This window comes from Suricata suricatta, chromosome 14 (assembly GCF_006229205.1).
Source record: "Suricata suricatta isolate VVHF042 chromosome 14, meerkat_22Aug2017_6uvM2_HiC, whole genome shotgun sequence".
In the NCBI taxonomy this organism is placed as follows: Eukaryota; Metazoa; Chordata; class Mammalia; order Carnivora; family Herpestidae; genus Suricata; species Suricata suricatta.
This window is the reverse complement of record NC_043713.1, coordinates 71,809,038-71,825,326: the sequence shown is the minus strand read 5'-3', so window position 1 is coordinate 71,825,326 and position 16,289 is coordinate 71,809,038. Positions and strand designations below refer to the sequence as shown.

Below are 16,289 nucleotides of genomic sequence, written 5' to 3'. Positions count from 1 at the left end.
GCTGCTGGGTGGGGACCCAGTGGGTGCATCCCAAACCGAGGGGGCCTAAGAGCAAGCGGGACTCCCTGATGTTACTGAGCACTGAGAAAACTCTCAGCCGGGATCTGGGCACCTGGACTCAAGTTCCAGCTCCACCCACCCGCTCTCCTCTCCTGTTAGCAGCCACTCATCACAGCCGTGAACCGTGGAGAAATGGAATGGGCGCGTGCTTTGGAAAGTCCAAAACACTAAGTAAAACAAAATCCCTCCAACCTCGTAGAAGGCTCCTCCTCCTAAAACAGAGGGAGCAAATCCTGACTCCACCACATCTAAACTGTGCGTTCTTACGCAAGGGTGTTCGCTTCATTGGGTCTCACTTGCTTCACCTGTAAAATTGTGATCAAAATGTTTTCTGATTTGGGCAAAGTATCAGGAAACCCTGGTTTTCCTGGTTTAAATGAGAAAAAAATGAGCATCTCAAACGATCATAAGTAGCCCTAAGGTAGGGCGGCCCCAAGGTTGGTTAATTCAGCAGCTCGAGGGTATCACCAAAGACCCTTTCTCATCCCTCTAGTCCACTAAGCCCCTTCGTGGCCCCAAAGTGGCTGCTGCTGTTCCAGGCTTCACATCACAGACCTGAGAGTGCCCAGCAAAGGAGAAGACAGTGTCTTCCTAAACTTCCCTTATTTTCCCAGAAGCCCCCTCTTCCTTCATCAGACTTCTGTTTAGAGGTCAGAACTGATTCCCATGGCCATTCCTCTACCAATCCCTGCTAAGGGAAACAGAGTCACAGTGGTTGGCTCAGGGGGGGCCCATGACCAGAGCAGAGTGAAGAACTCTGAACAAAACACATACTGTGGAGAAGGACGAGGGCACGCGACTTCTGGGAAGACACCAACCACGTGTCCTTTGGTTCCCAAACGTGGTTCCTGAGACGTGAACGCAGAACCCTGAGCACAGTGCCTGACACTCGTGTTCACCGCTTCCTCCTCTCTGGGATTCCCTCTGAGACCAGAAGACGCCCGCCCGCCACTCCCCCACCCCCCGGGCTTGGGTCTCCGCTGCCAGCACCCCTTCCAGCCTGTCCTCTGCCTCCACCACTACCCCTACTTTCACTTCACCTCATAAGCTTGGGCGAACAAAGACCTCCCCGTTGTCCACGACGGCTTCCAACTCCTCAAAAACCAAAGGCAGGGGCTGCTTGATTCTCACGCGAACGCTTTCGCCAGGGAGTCAGAAATTACTAACAGTACGAACAGGGGCCTGGAGTATTTAATGGCTCCGTCGGAACAACTGAAATGATCAGAATACACCGTGGTCTGGGCGAGGCGCGGAGACGGCCGGCTACGACATTGTTACATTCGGAAATGTCAGACACGTGCGTTCCGGGGAGATGAACAGTGTGGCTGAAAATGGCTTTTGATTTTTAAAAAAGCCCTAGCATTCATCTAAAACAATAATAACAGCTAATGATAACAGGGCGTGTAATAATGAAGTATTCATAGGCATAGGAGGTAATTGTTCAATTAAGATCTGAGAGTTTCCGAGACTGTCTTTTCTGATGGGGTCCCATTGTTTTTGACTCTAGTAGCACTAATTATTTCCCAGTAGTGCTTTAAACTTGAGATGAAAAAAGCCCTCCTGTCAAATATGACATACAAGTGCTTTATCATTATTAAATACACATACACGCACATAATAAGAAATCCGGGTTGGAATAAAGTTAGGGGTCTGTTCAAAGAGAGAGCGGGTTCTAAATGGGAGCTGACAGTCTCTGGGGTTCAGCAGAAAGAGCAGGTGACAGCTTCGGTCTTCAGTGCACAAGTGACCTCAGGGATCAGCTTCTTCTCTCCAGGATGGGCTCTGAGGGCAGAATGCCTGGGTTCAAATCCCCAGCCAGGTGCCCTGGACAAGCGTCTTCACCTCTCTGAGCCGGGGTTTCCTCATCTAAAACCTGGGGCGCAGCAGGCTTTCTGCATCCATTAGCTATTGCCATAAAATTGATGCTTGCACTTGAAAAAAAAAATTACAAAACTCATCGGCATAAAAAAGCATTCTTTCTCATGCATCTTTGGGGTCCCTCTGATCTCCCCCAGGCTCCACAGATCCCCCATCCTCCTTCTGGGGGCCTCTCCCAGGCATGTCCACCGACATGCATGGATTCAAACAAACCTCACAGCCACGCCAGGGCTGCAGAATTAGGCTCTGCCCGCAGTGGGAGAGCACCATGCAAAGGCGTCACCTCGCAAAGGCACGGACGGAGGGAAGAGTGGGGAACTGAGGCCGTTGACACGGTCTAGCACAGGTCCCCACCCTGCACCTTTCCGCGGTAAGTGTCCCCCATTCTCAGTCCCTGCGGTCTAGGGGAAGCCACTGCCATCCCTGGCGCCAGCTCCGCCTCTCAGAGGCCCCGAACCTCAGGCTTTTCTCTGCTACAGGGATTAGCAAGAGTTGGACCATCATGGACGTGGAACCGGACTTCGGGAAAAAGCCCTGTAGCAGAAGACGCTAGTGGGCCCGCCCAGGCAATGTGGATTCCTGGCTGGGGACAGCCCCTTTCTCCATTTGTCCCTCTCGAACACTGCCGCTTCCTCCCTGCTGAAGCGTGAGACACGCGGTGCTATTCTGGCCGCTAATACACGGGGGCGGGGGGGGGGCTTTCAGGGAGACGTTTCCCCCTCGTAGGAAGAGCAGAAAGTACTCTCTTCGCTCCAACATCACTCCGCCCCCAATCTCACTCTCCCTCCACCAATGTTACTTCCACTATGACTCTCTCCACCATCACTCTTTCTCACCAATCTCACGCTTCCTACCAACATTTCTCACCCCTCCCCCCGTTATTCTTTCCCACCAGCATTCCTCCTCCACATCAGTATTGCACGCGTCCACCATTCCCCTCCCCTCACCGATATCACTCATGCACCAGCACCACTCTCCCCCCACTGACATCACTCTCCCGCCCAGCATTACTCTTCGCCAGTTTCCTTCAACCCTATCTTCTCCCACCCTCCCTGCTCACCCATGTCCCTTAGGCTCACACCACCACCGCCGCCGGGAGTCCGGCTTCCAGCCATCACCCTCAGCACCACCGTGGTCACCGCTACTGTCCTCATTCTCATCCCTGCCCCACCAGCGTCCCTTAGCGCCCCCATCTCACTGCTGTCATCCCGTGCCCATCACCACTCCACCCATCATCATCCCCACCATCTCACCATCAGTGAATGAACATTTATTGAGCACCGACAAATCCCAGACCCTTTACAGAACACGCTGTGGGCATGGCCCCACCGCCTAGGGCCCTGGCCCCACAGCCAAGCGACCCCGCGGCTGCACAGTGGGCTGGGGGTGGGCGGGCAGCGATCTGGAATGAGGTCCTGAGGCCTCTGTCCAGGTTCCATTTGGGGGCAGGGATCACACCACTTTCCTGAGTGCAGAGCAAATAAATAATGGAGAGGCAGGTGTCGGGGGCCCCCTGGACAGAGAGGCCCTGGCATTGGCTTATGTGACTCCATGGGAGTAAGACAGGCAGCCAGCAGCCTCATGGCCCAGGTGGGGAGGCAGAGCTGGGGGCAGGAGCCTGGGCACCAGAGGGTCCCGGGGCCTCCCCTTCATCTCCGCCTGGCCCTCGCCTCTGGGGGTCAAAGGAGCATGTGGGGATGCCCTGGGAGGCATCACTGAAATGCAGGTGGAGTAGAAACGGGTGGGTGGAGGGATGGGGCTGGGCAGCTGGCCACAGACCCTGCCCCACCCACAGCCCCTAGAGGGGAGCATCATCTGTCCTCCACTTGGGGGCATAACTCTGCTGGTGACCATCGCAGCTGGGGTTCCCCACGTTGTCCAGAGGCACCACCACCTCGTCTGGGTTCGAATTCTTGTTCAGCTCCACCACGCGCGGCACCACCGAGGACCACCGATCTGTTGTGAGCATGGCGGAGGGAAGGATGAGGGTGGGTAGAGAATGTATACATGTACACTGGGCACCTGCTGTGTACCAGGCACCCTGCAGTGATCTAAAGGAGGAGGTTTGAGTATCCCCATTTCTATACGTGGAAACTGGGGCTCAGAGAGGTCAAGGCGCTGCCCGAGAACACACAGGAGTAAGAATTCAAGCTCAGGTCAGAATGGCCGAGTGCCCTTTGTCTTGTCTGCTGCATCTCATGCACTTGGTGTAGACAAAGGGGGGTGCCCCAGGCGTCCACAAGCAGCAAAGGCAACAACCCAGCGGCCAGCCCACTGTGTCCTCCCATTCTACAGATGTGAAAGGTGAGTCCCAGAAAGAGGACAGGGCTGCTCACAGCAAATCAGGGACAAGGATGACCAGGACCCCCCGCTCTGCTCCCCCGAGTCGCGCCCCCCGCTTGCACTCACCCCTCCGGAGCCGGCCCACGGTGTGTGAGAAGCCGTAGTACTGGTAACTCTCGCTCTTGCCCGGGTCCTCGTTGATGATCCCCAAGTTCTGGTTCCAGTGAGACCAGTTCACCTCATCCACCCTGGCGGGGCCCCAGCAGAGTCAGGGGGAGCCTCCCCCAAGATGGCACCCCTTCCCCAGGCAGCCTCCCTGCTCCAGCCCCCCTGCACACCCTCCTCCTTCACCTAAAGTTTCTCGTAAAATACACACGACGTGAAATTTGCCATCTGAGCCATTTTTAAGTATGCACTTCAGTGGATTAACTATATTCCCAGGGTTGCGTTACCATCACTGTCTAGCTCCAATACTTCCCATCACCCCAAACGGAAATTCCGCACCCAGGAAGCAGGAACGCCCACTACCTGTCCCGCTGGCCCTGGAACCTGTGTTCTGCTCTCTGTCTCTGTAGATTTCCCTATTCTGTACATTTCATGTGAAGGGAATCGCACATTGTGTGCCCCTCTGTGTCTGGCTGTTTTCATGTAGCATCATATCTTCAAGGTCCATGAGTGCTGGAGGGTCCTGAATCCCCTCTGGATGCACCCCATGTGCTTATCCCTTCATCTGGACACCCTCCTTCCTGACACTCTTTACCCAGCAGAGGCAGCCTCTTGGGCCCAAACTGGCTCAATACAATTCTCCCCTTTTAAAATGATTTTTTATTGTTTTCTTTCAACCTCCGTATTTGGAGCAATTTCTATGCGCTAGGACCCAGCAAGGAAGGTCTGTTCACTCCACCGACTTTGTGGAGGAGGAAACAGGTTTCTTAATACTGTTCCTACGAGGTCACAAAGATGACAAATGGGAGTCTGGGTTTGAGCTCCGAGCAGGACTGGCTGGCTGGCCTGTGACATGGGTGCTGTCATTGTCCCCACTTCACAGAGCTGGAAACTGGCTTTGCCTCACTCCAAACATGACAGTTGTACTCTATGCCGCCAATGGCTGTACAAAGAGTCACTTTAAAAGAAAAGAGTCACCAGGGGTTCCCCTAAGAAGGTGACCCTCTCCGTGCATCTGGTCCATGTCCTGGAGGCTCATTCCTCAGTTTCCCCTTTCTGCTAAAACACAGAAGCGCACCTGTTGTTTCATCAACAGAGGGTGATGCTCTGAGGTGAACGCTGCCTGCAGGTCCTGGATGTCCCTCCAGCGAGGGACAGAAGAGCCATGTGTGGACAACCCCATGTGCCTGGGGTGCTAGCTGAGCTTACCTCATGGGCTAAGGTGTCTAATTTGTGCAGCTAGCCTGGGGGTGGGGGATGGGGCTATCCTCCTCCCCATTTCAGCGATGAAGAAACGGAGGCTGGGAAATAAACCGACTTGCCCAACATCACCCAATAGCCCCGAACTCCACTGGGACCCACCGGGGACTCAGTGGCTCAGGAACTGCAATGGGTAGAAAGCATAAGGAGGTTCGATCGCGCAGGATGGTCTGCCCCGCCTCACCTGAAGCACCACCTGCGGTCTGGGGTGCCGTCTGAGCTCTTGCCCACAGTGACCATCTCGCCAGAGCGGAAGGCCTTCCTCAGGAACACGGGGAAGGAGCGCTCGATGTCCAGGATGGTGGTGGCCCACTGCAGCGAGGGAGGGGAGGGCAGGCCATGGGTGAGCACCTGCTCCCTCCTCCCCCACTGCCTGCTGCCTTCAAGGCGGAAATGACACAAGGTGCCATGGTGGGCGGGGTTATACATTCAAATACCCACAGGGGCCCCGCAGGAGCACAAATGAGTGAAGAGTGAAGTAGGATCCAAGGGTGACACACTCACAATGTCACCACTCGCTGTCGGGAATGCTAGGGCGGAGTGGGGACTGGGGCAAACCAGGGAGCATCACCCTGCGTAAAGGAGACCGCTGCCTCTCAACCACGCAAGCACATTGCCGGAAAGGAATGGGGACCTGCCTTGCCAGGCTTCCAACTTTCAAGAAATGCCAGAAGTCTGGGTTTTTACACGCTCTCTCTTAATTTTAAAATTTTGCATTCATTTTTTTTTTAATATGGCAATGCAGAAAAAGAAAATAACTCATTGCTGGTCAAACCTAGTCCACAGGCTGCCAGTGTGCAATAATGAGTTACACCCAGTGGGGAAACTGAGGCCTGGGGAAGTAAGTGGTGTGCATAAAGTGTCAGAGCAGCCTGGGGCTGGTAAAAGCCCCTCTGATAAAGACACCGATGCCTCCCTGCGCTGGAGTGGCCCACATCCACGCCAGCCTCGTCTCTGGGCTGTGGTGGGGCTCAGAAGCTGCCCCTGGACTTAGCCCAGGGGCCCAGAGGAAATGCCAACGCTCTCTGAGTGTTTCCTGTGGCGACAGAGCTGACTCAGTGGTCCCAGGTGAGCTGACTGTGTCCTGTAAGACGGACCACAAGGTGAATCTGAGACCACTGAGGGCAGTCAGGCAAGAAGCCTCTGGGAATGCATTAGGTGGCTCTGGGAAGCAGGCAGTGGTCTACGATGTCCATTTTACAGACAAGGAACTGGAGGCAGAATGAGATGAGTAGTTGGCCCCCAGCAGAAGGCCGAAGGGGCTGCCTTGGACCGGGCCTCTGTGTCTCTGTGTCTCTGGAGGGGGTGGGGCTGGTGAGGGCGGGGCCTGGTGGGGGCGGGGCGTGGGGCGTGGTCACCTGCAGCTTCCAGATGTGCTTGCTCTCTTTTGACACCTGGCCCACGGTCTCCCCCATGAGGGCGATGAGCATGTTGAGGAGCAGCACGAAGGTGAGGATGATGTAGGTGACCAGCAGGATGATGAAGACCACGGGGTACTTGGTGCTGCCCAGCATCTCCAGGTCGCCCATGCCAATGGTCAGCTTGAAGAGGTCCAGGAGGAAAGTGCTGAAGGTCTCACTGTCGCGGCAGGAGGGGTACGTGGGCACCGTGCAGTTGGTGTGGTCCTCGCTGCACACCTTCATGTTGGCACATGGATTCAGGAGGGACACCAGGGCTATGGGAAGGATGGGGTGACGTTCCCTGAGTGACGACACAGGCTGAGAGGTGCAGGGTGGCATTCCCATTTGACAGAGGGGAGAGCCAGGGCTCGGTGAGGGGAGCCTACCGGCCCAGAGTTACCCAGCCTGTAAGCCAAGCCTAGGGTCCAAAGCCTCTGCTCTTTCCACAAACTCTCGCTAACAAGGAAGAGGTTCCCAGGATCTAGTCCAGCGGTTCTCAGCCAGGAGCCACTTTTCCCCAAGGGGACATCTGGTGATGTTTGGTTGTAACACTAGAGAGGCAGGTACCGAGTGGGTAGAGGCTGGGGATGCTGCTAACCATTCTACCATGCACGGGATGGTCCCCACAGAGAGTTATCTGTCCCCAGGTGTCAACGGTGCCACGGCTGGGAAACCCCAATCTAGCCTATTGTTCCCAGAGGTCTTGGGAACCTGGAAGGCCAGCGATCCCAGGAGGCAGACTCTCGTGCTCCTGTTTCCCAGCCCACATCAGCTCAGAGAGGACAGGTGGAAGCCGAAACCAGGTACCAGCTCTGACTGTCCCGGGAGCCACACCTGCCAAGGCACTTGCCCCCTCCAGGCATCTCAAATTGATCATGGTGCACATCCCCTCCCACTGAGCCCGGATGAAACTTCAGAGTCCTTCTCAACACACGTTACCAGCAGCGATTGTCCCTAGGCCATCCAGGGCAGGGAGCGCGAGGAGGCTGAGCCCCTTCAGTCAGCAGGGCTTCCCATCTCATAGTGCCTCCATCCTGGGATTGCAGTGAGCGGGTTCCAATCCACATGCTGTTGCTCCTCACTTATGTAGTGGCTGCTGACGCATGTGTTGAGAAGGATTCTGAGACCTTATCTGGACTTATCAGAAAACTCATTCTGTGATCCATTAGCAATGTCTGCCATGGGCACAAAACAGAATAGTGGCACACGTCTCAAGTCTGTGTTAGCTCATGTCAGCTTCAGATGAGGGATCCAGTGTCCCCTATCAGGAGAAGCCCTGGAACCAAAGTGACCACTAAGTTGCTACTTTAGCCTCTAAGCTTCTGCCTCAGTTTCTATAATTAGGAATGCAGGAAGGCTGGACTCTTGACCCGAATCTCAGAACCATTCACACTCTGTCTAGTTCTTCCCAGTCCTACCCCTGGGAGAGGGTAGCTGTATCCTGTCTGTACCTCCCCAGCTAAGGTGACAGTTCTTCTTTCCCGACATAATCCACACAGAGGCTCAGCAACATCAGGGTTAAAATCTCACCATCAGTTTCCTGTTTCAGTGATTATCCCCAAACCAACCTCTTCAGGTGTGAATGCGCCCTGGTGAAGTTTGAGTCAGCTGCTCCCTTTAGGATGCTTGGCATTAGATGACAGCTCACCCACCTCTCGGGGACCAGCCCAATGGCTCAGTCAGTTTCCCCATCCTCGGCCCCTCCCCTAAGGCCTGTGCCACTGAGGTCCCCTGGTATTATGACATGATGAAGAAGGCATATTGGAGACAGCCAGAACTGACCCAAATGGGCAGAATAAGTATTAAAATTCATCCTTTGCTGTCCCCATGTCCCTTTGATGTGGCTTTGCGGGTCTTTCCATCAAGAGATAGAGTCTATCTCCCCACCCTTTGAATCAAGGCTGGGCTGTCACTTGTGTTGGCCAATATAGAAAAGCAGAAGTGACGGTGTGCCAGGCAGCAACAGTGGACACTTCCACTTGCATTCTTGGAGCCTTCAGACCATCACGTGAATGAGCCCAAGCCAGCTAGAGAATGGGTGACCACGAAGAGAGCAAGGTCACCACCCCCGCGGCCGTCCTCACGAGATGGGCCAGCCAGCAGCCAACTCACAGCTGACCGCAGACACAGAGCCCATGGAGACAGGCTGAACCCGGCCCAGGTCGGCTCGCCCACCAGCTGACCTGAAGACTTGTGAGCAATAGTCAATGGCTGGTTGTTTTCAGCCCCTAGGTTCTGGGTGGCTTGTTTTACAATAATAGCGAATCCACCAATTTTACCATTTCCTAGCTTTTGAACTTGGGGCGAGTTATATAACCTTCCTAAACCTCAGTTTTCTTACCTGTTAAAGGGGTAACAAAGGCACTCATGTCCCAGACCTGTCGGGGTTATTCATGAGCTGGGGATGGGACAGGACTCAGCCCAGTGCCTGGTGCGCAGGGAAAACTCAGCACATGCTGGTTCCTGTCCTCCACACACCACAGCCACCCTTCTGGTCCTTGCGTCACCCCCGCCAGCCCACCTGGCAACCCAGAACTCACCCGAAGCATAGCCAATCATGAAAAGCAAGTAGACCAGCAGGAAGCGGAAAAGGTCTTTGAAGAGGATCTAAAGACCCGGGTGGGAAAATGGAGACAAAGGTGAGACATGTGGTTTCTTGCTTTCCCGACTTTTCCATCCCGGATCTTCCCACCTCCACCCTGTGCCTTCCCCCTCTCCAGCAATGTCCAGACCCTGCCTGCTGTCCCCACAGTGCCCCATGTCCTCAGGGCTGTGGGCACCATCTACATGTGTAAGATGCACAAAGTCCAGAGGGTTCCCCGGGCCCATACCTTCTGGATCATGATGCTATAGGTTCCCGTCAGCTTCAGCCCGCGGGTAAAGTAAAGGGCATTCATCCAGCCCAGGACCAAGGCAAAGACCATGACAGCCAGGTAGGCCTCAATTCCCGCCAGGTAGAGGGCCGCCGACACAATCACTAGCACGGAGTAGATGAAGCTACCGGGCAGCAGAGGGGAGAGGGGACGATGAGGTCCTGGAGGTGGAGGCATGCCCCCCAGCCCAGGGTACCAGGACATCCTGATGTCTTCTAGACCCCAGAAGAGAAACAAAGTGGATTCACAGGGTTCCTGAGCATTCTGTTGATCAGAATGCTCAATTAGTTGGCAACTGATGTGCACAATGGCCCTGGGTCATCGCACTGATGGTGCCCTTTGGAATTGCTAGTGGAGACTTTGCGGCTAAGTGCATTTCATGTTGTCTAAGGAAAAGGGAAGAGAGGTACACATGCAGCAACTCATCCTGTGCCCGGGGCAGACATCATTAATCAAGCATCACACTCTTACCCACCAAACACACTTGCTTCAAGTGCTTCACATGTCACTCCTGGCAGACATTAGCAATCAATCACCAGCATAAGACATTGCATTATTTCTACATAAGGTGTACATAGTGAGAACTCTCTAGCAACCAGTGTCTTGCTTTAAGCAGAAGACTCTATTGCTTGACATTGGCCTTGTCCTGACATTGGGCTACAGCTGTCTGGGCTGGGTGAATCCACTCCTAATAGAGTCACACCACCACCACCCCCAGCCCTCTAGATGATGTCCCTGCCTCAGCCCCGCCTTCCTAACCCAGAAGCTGCCATCCTGGGGACCTCTACTCACTAGAGTAGCTGGAAGGAGCCATCGATGAAGAGAGAATTCACTCCCGGGCATTTCTTCATGAACAAGTCTTTGATCTGGGGGAGGAAAGGAGGCAGGTGAGAGCAGGGTGTAGACGGCAGGTGTGCAGAGGGGAAGGGAGAGGAGAGAGGGAGGCAGAGACCAAATGATGGGCTCTTTTCTGTTGGGGAAGAAGGAAAAAGCAGAGAAGGAGGGTACAGGCTTGGAAGAGGAGGCAGAAGAAGGGAGTGGAAGGGGGGACTTCAAAGGAGGAAGGAGGAAGGGAGGAGGGAGAGCGGGGTGGATGGGTCGGAGGCCAAGCACTCACATTGGTAAAGAAGAACAGGACCCCGGTGAAGAGTGTGATGATCTCGCCCGCCAGCCTCAGGTAGTCCACGGTAGTGCGGTAAGGGTATGGCGGCTGCAGGGACAGGTGGTGCACAGGTCCTCACCCAGCCCCTCTAACATCTGGCCCTGGATCCAGCTGTGCCCCCATGCTCCCCACACATCTGAGTCCTCTGGATCCTCCTCCCTCGCTCCCTTCCCCCTGGGCATCAGCTGCACTCCTGCCTGGCTCCTGGCCACTCACAGTGCCCTCCAGTGGCTGGTAGTAGGCGGTGAGGGTGAAGATGACCATGGCACACAGATAGGAGACCACGTTGATGTAAAAGGAGACAGCCCCGAACTTGCGCCACTTGTCCCTCAGCAGTTCGTTGATGGGCTCCACGGCCAGCATCTCGTGGCGGTTCTATGGGAGACGGGGTGGTCAGGGGCCACCCTTCCCGACACGTGGGGTCCAGGCAAGCTGACTCCCCGCACACCTTCCCCGACCCTCTGCCTCCTCCTGCCTCTCTCCGGAGCGACGCTCAAGGATTCATGGGGAACCTGATGGGGATTCAGAATCAACACCAAACTCCTGGGCTCAGTATTTGAGGCTCTACCCAATTCTGCCCCAACTTACCTTTCCAGCCTATTCTAGGCTCAGAGAACTCAGAGCTGGAAAGCTACTGTCATGGTCCCCAAACCTTCGCTGGTAGCAAAATCACCTATGTAGCTCACCAAAAATACAAATCTCTGGGCTTCAACCTCAGAAGGTCTGAGTCAGGAAGCAGGAATGGGAAATTTAGCCCCAGGATGACAGACACTTGGCTCCCTGCAGAGCTGAGCCCCTGGAAGATGTCAGTAACTGAGCCCTGCACAATAGTTCTCCACAGAGTTGTTCTCCAGGCAGACATTACCAATCGATCAATGCTTGTGTCAGAAATGCTAAAAAACCTCCCACCACCCCTAATCTAAAGCAAGCTAGTCACTAAGTCAAGTTAGTCACTAATTTCAAAGATGAGGGAAGTGAGCTCCAGCAAGGGAAGGCAACTGTCGAGGAGGGACCTTCTGTACCCAGAGTCCCCAAGCTCACGGAGCCAGAGAGGGACCTTCTGCACCCTGTCCCCACCATTTGATCAGCACCCTGTCCCTTCAGTGACATGACTTTCTTCATGACCATGGATCTGAGCAACAACGTCGTCACAGAGATGCTTTTGCCGTGTTATTCTTGATAGTTAAAGGCAGAAACAAACTCAAATGACCTAGAAGAATGGTTCATTAGAATGTGGGACATTTACTCATAGCAATGAAATTGCAGAAGAATATTTAATGGTGCAAAACGATGTTTGCAAAATGCTGCTAAGTGAAGAAAAGAGCTTTCATAACTTCATCTAACGACCACTGATGATAATAGCCGACACATAACGTGTATTCTGTGCCAGACTGTTTTCAAATGACCTCATTTGGTCCTTCCCACAACCCTGTGGGCTGTGAACCACCCTCATCCCCGTTTTACAAAAGAGGAAGCTGGGACTCCGAGGGGTTGGGTCTCTTGTCCTGAGTCACACAGCATGTAAGTTACAGAGCCCCTCCCAGCCCCAGGGTCCCTTCCCTGGGCCCGCCCCTGCCCTGGTGCTCACCTCGATCTTGCTGTTATACACCAGGATCTCCAGCACGGAGGCCTCTTCCCCACACGTGTCCAAGGAGGAGAGGTCGTACAGCGAGGAATACACCGGCCCGTAGGCCCAGTCCTTGAACTTGCGGGACAGGTGCCTCGTATCCTCGTCTGTCACCTCCCGGCGAATGATGTGCTGAAAGACCTGCACGGGGTTGGGGTTGGGGGGAGGGTCGGGGGCCAAAGGGAGGGACACACTGCTCAGCTTCTCCCATCAGAGGGACTGGGGGGTCCTGCACAGCCCATCACGTGGGCCGCCCCAGAGAGCAGGATGAGACGGGAGGAGGGATTTCCCGAGCCTGCCCTGTGCACGGGACCTGTGCTCACACCATCTTGTGCTTACTCTTACCATCTTGGCTTTCAGATGAGCTAAGAGAGGCTTGGAGAGAAGGTGTTCCCTGAGGCCACACGATCAGCCAACTGAAGCCAGACTGAACCAGGCCGGCCATAAACATCTGAATTGTAGGGACGCCTGGGCAGCTCAGTCGGGTGAGCATCTTACTCTTGATTTTGGCTCAGGTCATGACCTCACGGTTGGCTGTGAGTTCAAGCCCTGCATTGGGCACTGTGCTCACAGCACGGAGCCTGCTTGGGATTCTCTCTCTGTACCCTCCACCCACCCCGCTCTCTGCCCCTGCCCTGCTTGTGCTCTCTCTAAATAAATAAACTTAAAAATCTTTTTTTAATCTGAATTACAATGAATATGTTTTATGTAATTAAAACAACAATCAATCTTATTAACATGTTAAATCTAGAAATAATTGCTATATCCAGTCCCTTCTGATGCTGCTGTTACTATCTGTAGCTTATACACAGGATACTGAGGAACAGAGAGGGGGTGGGAATTGCCCAAGGCCACACAGATCAATAGGGCAAAGCCAGAATTTAAACTTAGGCCTTTAAAATAAAAATGGGGCATCTGGGTGGCTCAGTGGGTTAAGTGTCCAACTCTTGGTTTCAGCTCCGATCATGATCTCATGGTTCATGAGATAGAGCCCTGCATCCAGCTCCGCACTGACAGCAAGGAGCCTGCTTGGGAGTCTCTCTCGTGTGCACGCTCTCTCTCTGCCCCTCCCCCGCTCATGTTCTCCCTCTCAAAATAAATAAATAAACTTAAAAAAAAACCTTTGGGGCACCTGGGCGGCTCAGTAGGTTAAGCAGCCGACTTTGGTTCAGGTCCTGATCTCATAGCACATGAGTTCAAACCCTGCATCGGGCTCCGCACTGACAGCTTAGAGCCTGGAGCCTGCTTCAGATTCTGTGTCTTCTGCCCCTCTCCTGCTCACACTCTGTCTCTCTGTCTCTCAAAAATAAATAAACATTAAAAAAATAAAAAAAAAAAAGCAAACTTAAGCACGGGCCTTTTCCAACACCTCAAGACTCTTTTATAAACTGCAGTTTTAGTAACTCCTGCTCTACACTAAATTGGACAATAATCCCTGCCGTTTACCGAGCTCTCACCACCCATTCCAGGCTCTTTATTAAAAATTAAACACTATTAATATCAAAAATTAAATTTATTTTTTAAACGTTTATTTCTGAGAGACAGAGCACAAGTGGGGGAGGGGCAGGGAGAGAGGGAGACACAGAATCGGAAGCAGGCTCCAGGCTCTGATCTGTCAGCACAGAGCCCGATGCGGGGCTCAAACCCACGAACCGTAAGATCATGACCTGAATGGAGCCAGCCGCTTAACCCACCGAGCCACCCAGGCGCCTCTTCATTAAAAAAGCTTTAAATGGATTGCCTTATCTGTTGTTATGTGGCACAGAAGGGCGCTATTTTCATCCCCATTTTACAGACGGGGACACTGAGGCACAGAAGGGAGAGGGAGGTGCCTGCAGTTGCACGCTGGGAAGTGGCCGAGCCAGGCTTTGGACCCAGGTGCTCCCGACTCCAGAGCGACCCCGTTTAGGCTCTCAATCAGGGCAATGGTGCCCCCCCAGGGGGCAAGTTGGCCATGTGTGGAGATTTGGGGGGGTTGTCCCAGCCGTGGGGAGGGCCACTGATACCTGGTGGCTCAAGGTCAAGAGTGCGGCTAAGCATCCTTCGCTGCACAAGCAAGTCCACACACTCTAGAACCATCTAGCCTCTAATGTCAGTCGTGCCCAGGCTGGGAAACCCTCTCTGGGCCCTGCACTGTGAGGCCAGGGAGAGAAAGAACACGTGCAGGGCCCCTCTGCAGGTTGGGGGCTGAGCTAGGACCCTGAGAATGGACTCTAGGGGAGCATTTCTTTTTTTTTTAAAGGTATTTTTCTTTTTCTTTTTTTAAATTTTTTTAATGTTTATTTTTGAAAGACAGAGACAGAGCGTGAGCAGGAGAGGGGCAGAGAGAGAAGGAGACACAGAATCTGAAGCAGGCTCCAGGCTCTGAGCTGTCAGCACAGAGCCCGGCGCGGGGCTCGAACCCACGAACTGTGTGATCATGACCTGAGCCAAAGTTGGACACTTAACCGACTGAGCCACCCAGGCACCCTTCTAGGGGAGCATTTCAGGGGTGGAGCCCTGGAACTTAGATTTCTGTCAGTGGCTTGTCCGGCCTGGCGGGAGTGGGGCATGAGTACCCAGTGGCACAGGATGAGGACCAAGGCTCTGGGGTGAAGAGTAGTTTGGCTGGACAATAGGGAGCCACAGCAAGTTCTTGAGCTTGAGGGTGGCATAATAGGAAGTGGATATGCATATTAATAATAATGAATGTCAGCAAGCAGCAGCCCCTCCAGTGTGTGTGTGGGGGGGGGAGGGGGCATGGGGGAGGGGCTGCCGGTGCCCCGCCCCCCGCCCCGCACTCACCCCGATCTTGCCGGTCTTGGCGGCCATCATGAGGGGCGAGAGCCCGTCGTTGTTGAGCACGGCCTCCAGGTTGCTGTCGGGGAAGAGGCGGGCGCACTTCAGCAGCAGCAGGTCGTACATCTTGGTGACGAACTTGGTGTTCTCGCGGGTGTTGTCCGCGATGGCCACCAGCGCGTGCAGCACCGTGTTGCCGCGGGAGTCCTGCCGCCGCATGTCCGCCTTCTTGTGCGGGTTCTCCGTCAGGTAGTTGACGATGTGGGGCTGGTTGGTGCAGGCCGCCAGCGACAGGGGCAGCTCGCCTGCGGGCCGGGGAGGGGGCGGGGGGTCAGCGAAGGGGGGGCTCGGGGCGGGGACCACGCACCCGGGGACACCGGACGCAGCGCCCAGGGTCCGTGCCGGCGCCCCTTTTCTGCAGGTGACTTGCGGTCGCGGGCCTGGGCTTGCGATCTGGAGGCTGCCAGGGATTCTTTGAGGGACTTTGTCCCTGAACTTCAAATCGCATGTGCCTTTAAGCAGGGGTGAGTTTCAGGGGCGTGATCTCACGGTTCGTGGGTTTGAGCCCTGCATCGGGCTCTGTGCTGACAGTGTGGAGCCTGCTTGGGATTCTCTCTCCCCCGCCCCCCTCCCCCGTCCCTACCCTGCTCCGCTCACTCTCTCTCTTAAAATAAATAAACTTTAAAAAATATATAAGCAGGGGTGAAAATGAGACTCTTTCCTTGGTTCAACTGGGACATGGTGGCCATGGGGTTTGGGTCCCGTCATGTGACCACGGGTGGGTCTGAAGGACAGGCTGACAG

The 16,289-nt window shown here is 54.5% G+C and overlaps 1 protein-coding gene across 1 annotated transcript in view; it reads right to left on the bottom strand.

Moving 5' to 3' along the window:
- Positions 1–3,187: 3,187 nt before the first annotated feature.
- Positions 3,188–16,289, bottom strand: part of TRPV4 (transient receptor potential cation channel subfamily V member 4) — a 33,789-nt gene continuing 20,687 nt past the window's right edge. Inside the window, exons 6-16 of the mRNA XM_029922181.1 lie at positions 15,493–15,791; positions 12,670–12,849; positions 11,298–11,456; positions 11,037–11,129; positions 10,712–10,785; positions 9,878–10,043; positions 9,587–9,653; positions 7,005–7,321; positions 5,831–5,958; positions 4,348–4,469; positions 3,188–3,894 (exon numbers count right to left, since the gene is read on the bottom strand). Coding sequence (XP_029778041.1) covers positions 3,737–3,894; positions 4,348–4,469; positions 5,831–5,958; positions 7,005–7,321; positions 9,587–9,653; positions 9,878–10,043; positions 10,712–10,785; positions 11,037–11,129; positions 11,298–11,456; positions 12,670–12,849; positions 15,493–15,791 — 1,763 coding nt within the window. The 3' untranslated portion in view covers positions 3,188–3,736. The remainder of the gene's footprint in view (positions 3,895–4,347; positions 4,470–5,830; positions 5,959–7,004; positions 7,322–9,586; positions 9,654–9,877; positions 10,044–10,711; positions 10,786–11,036; positions 11,130–11,297; positions 11,457–12,669; positions 12,850–15,492; positions 15,792–16,289) is intronic.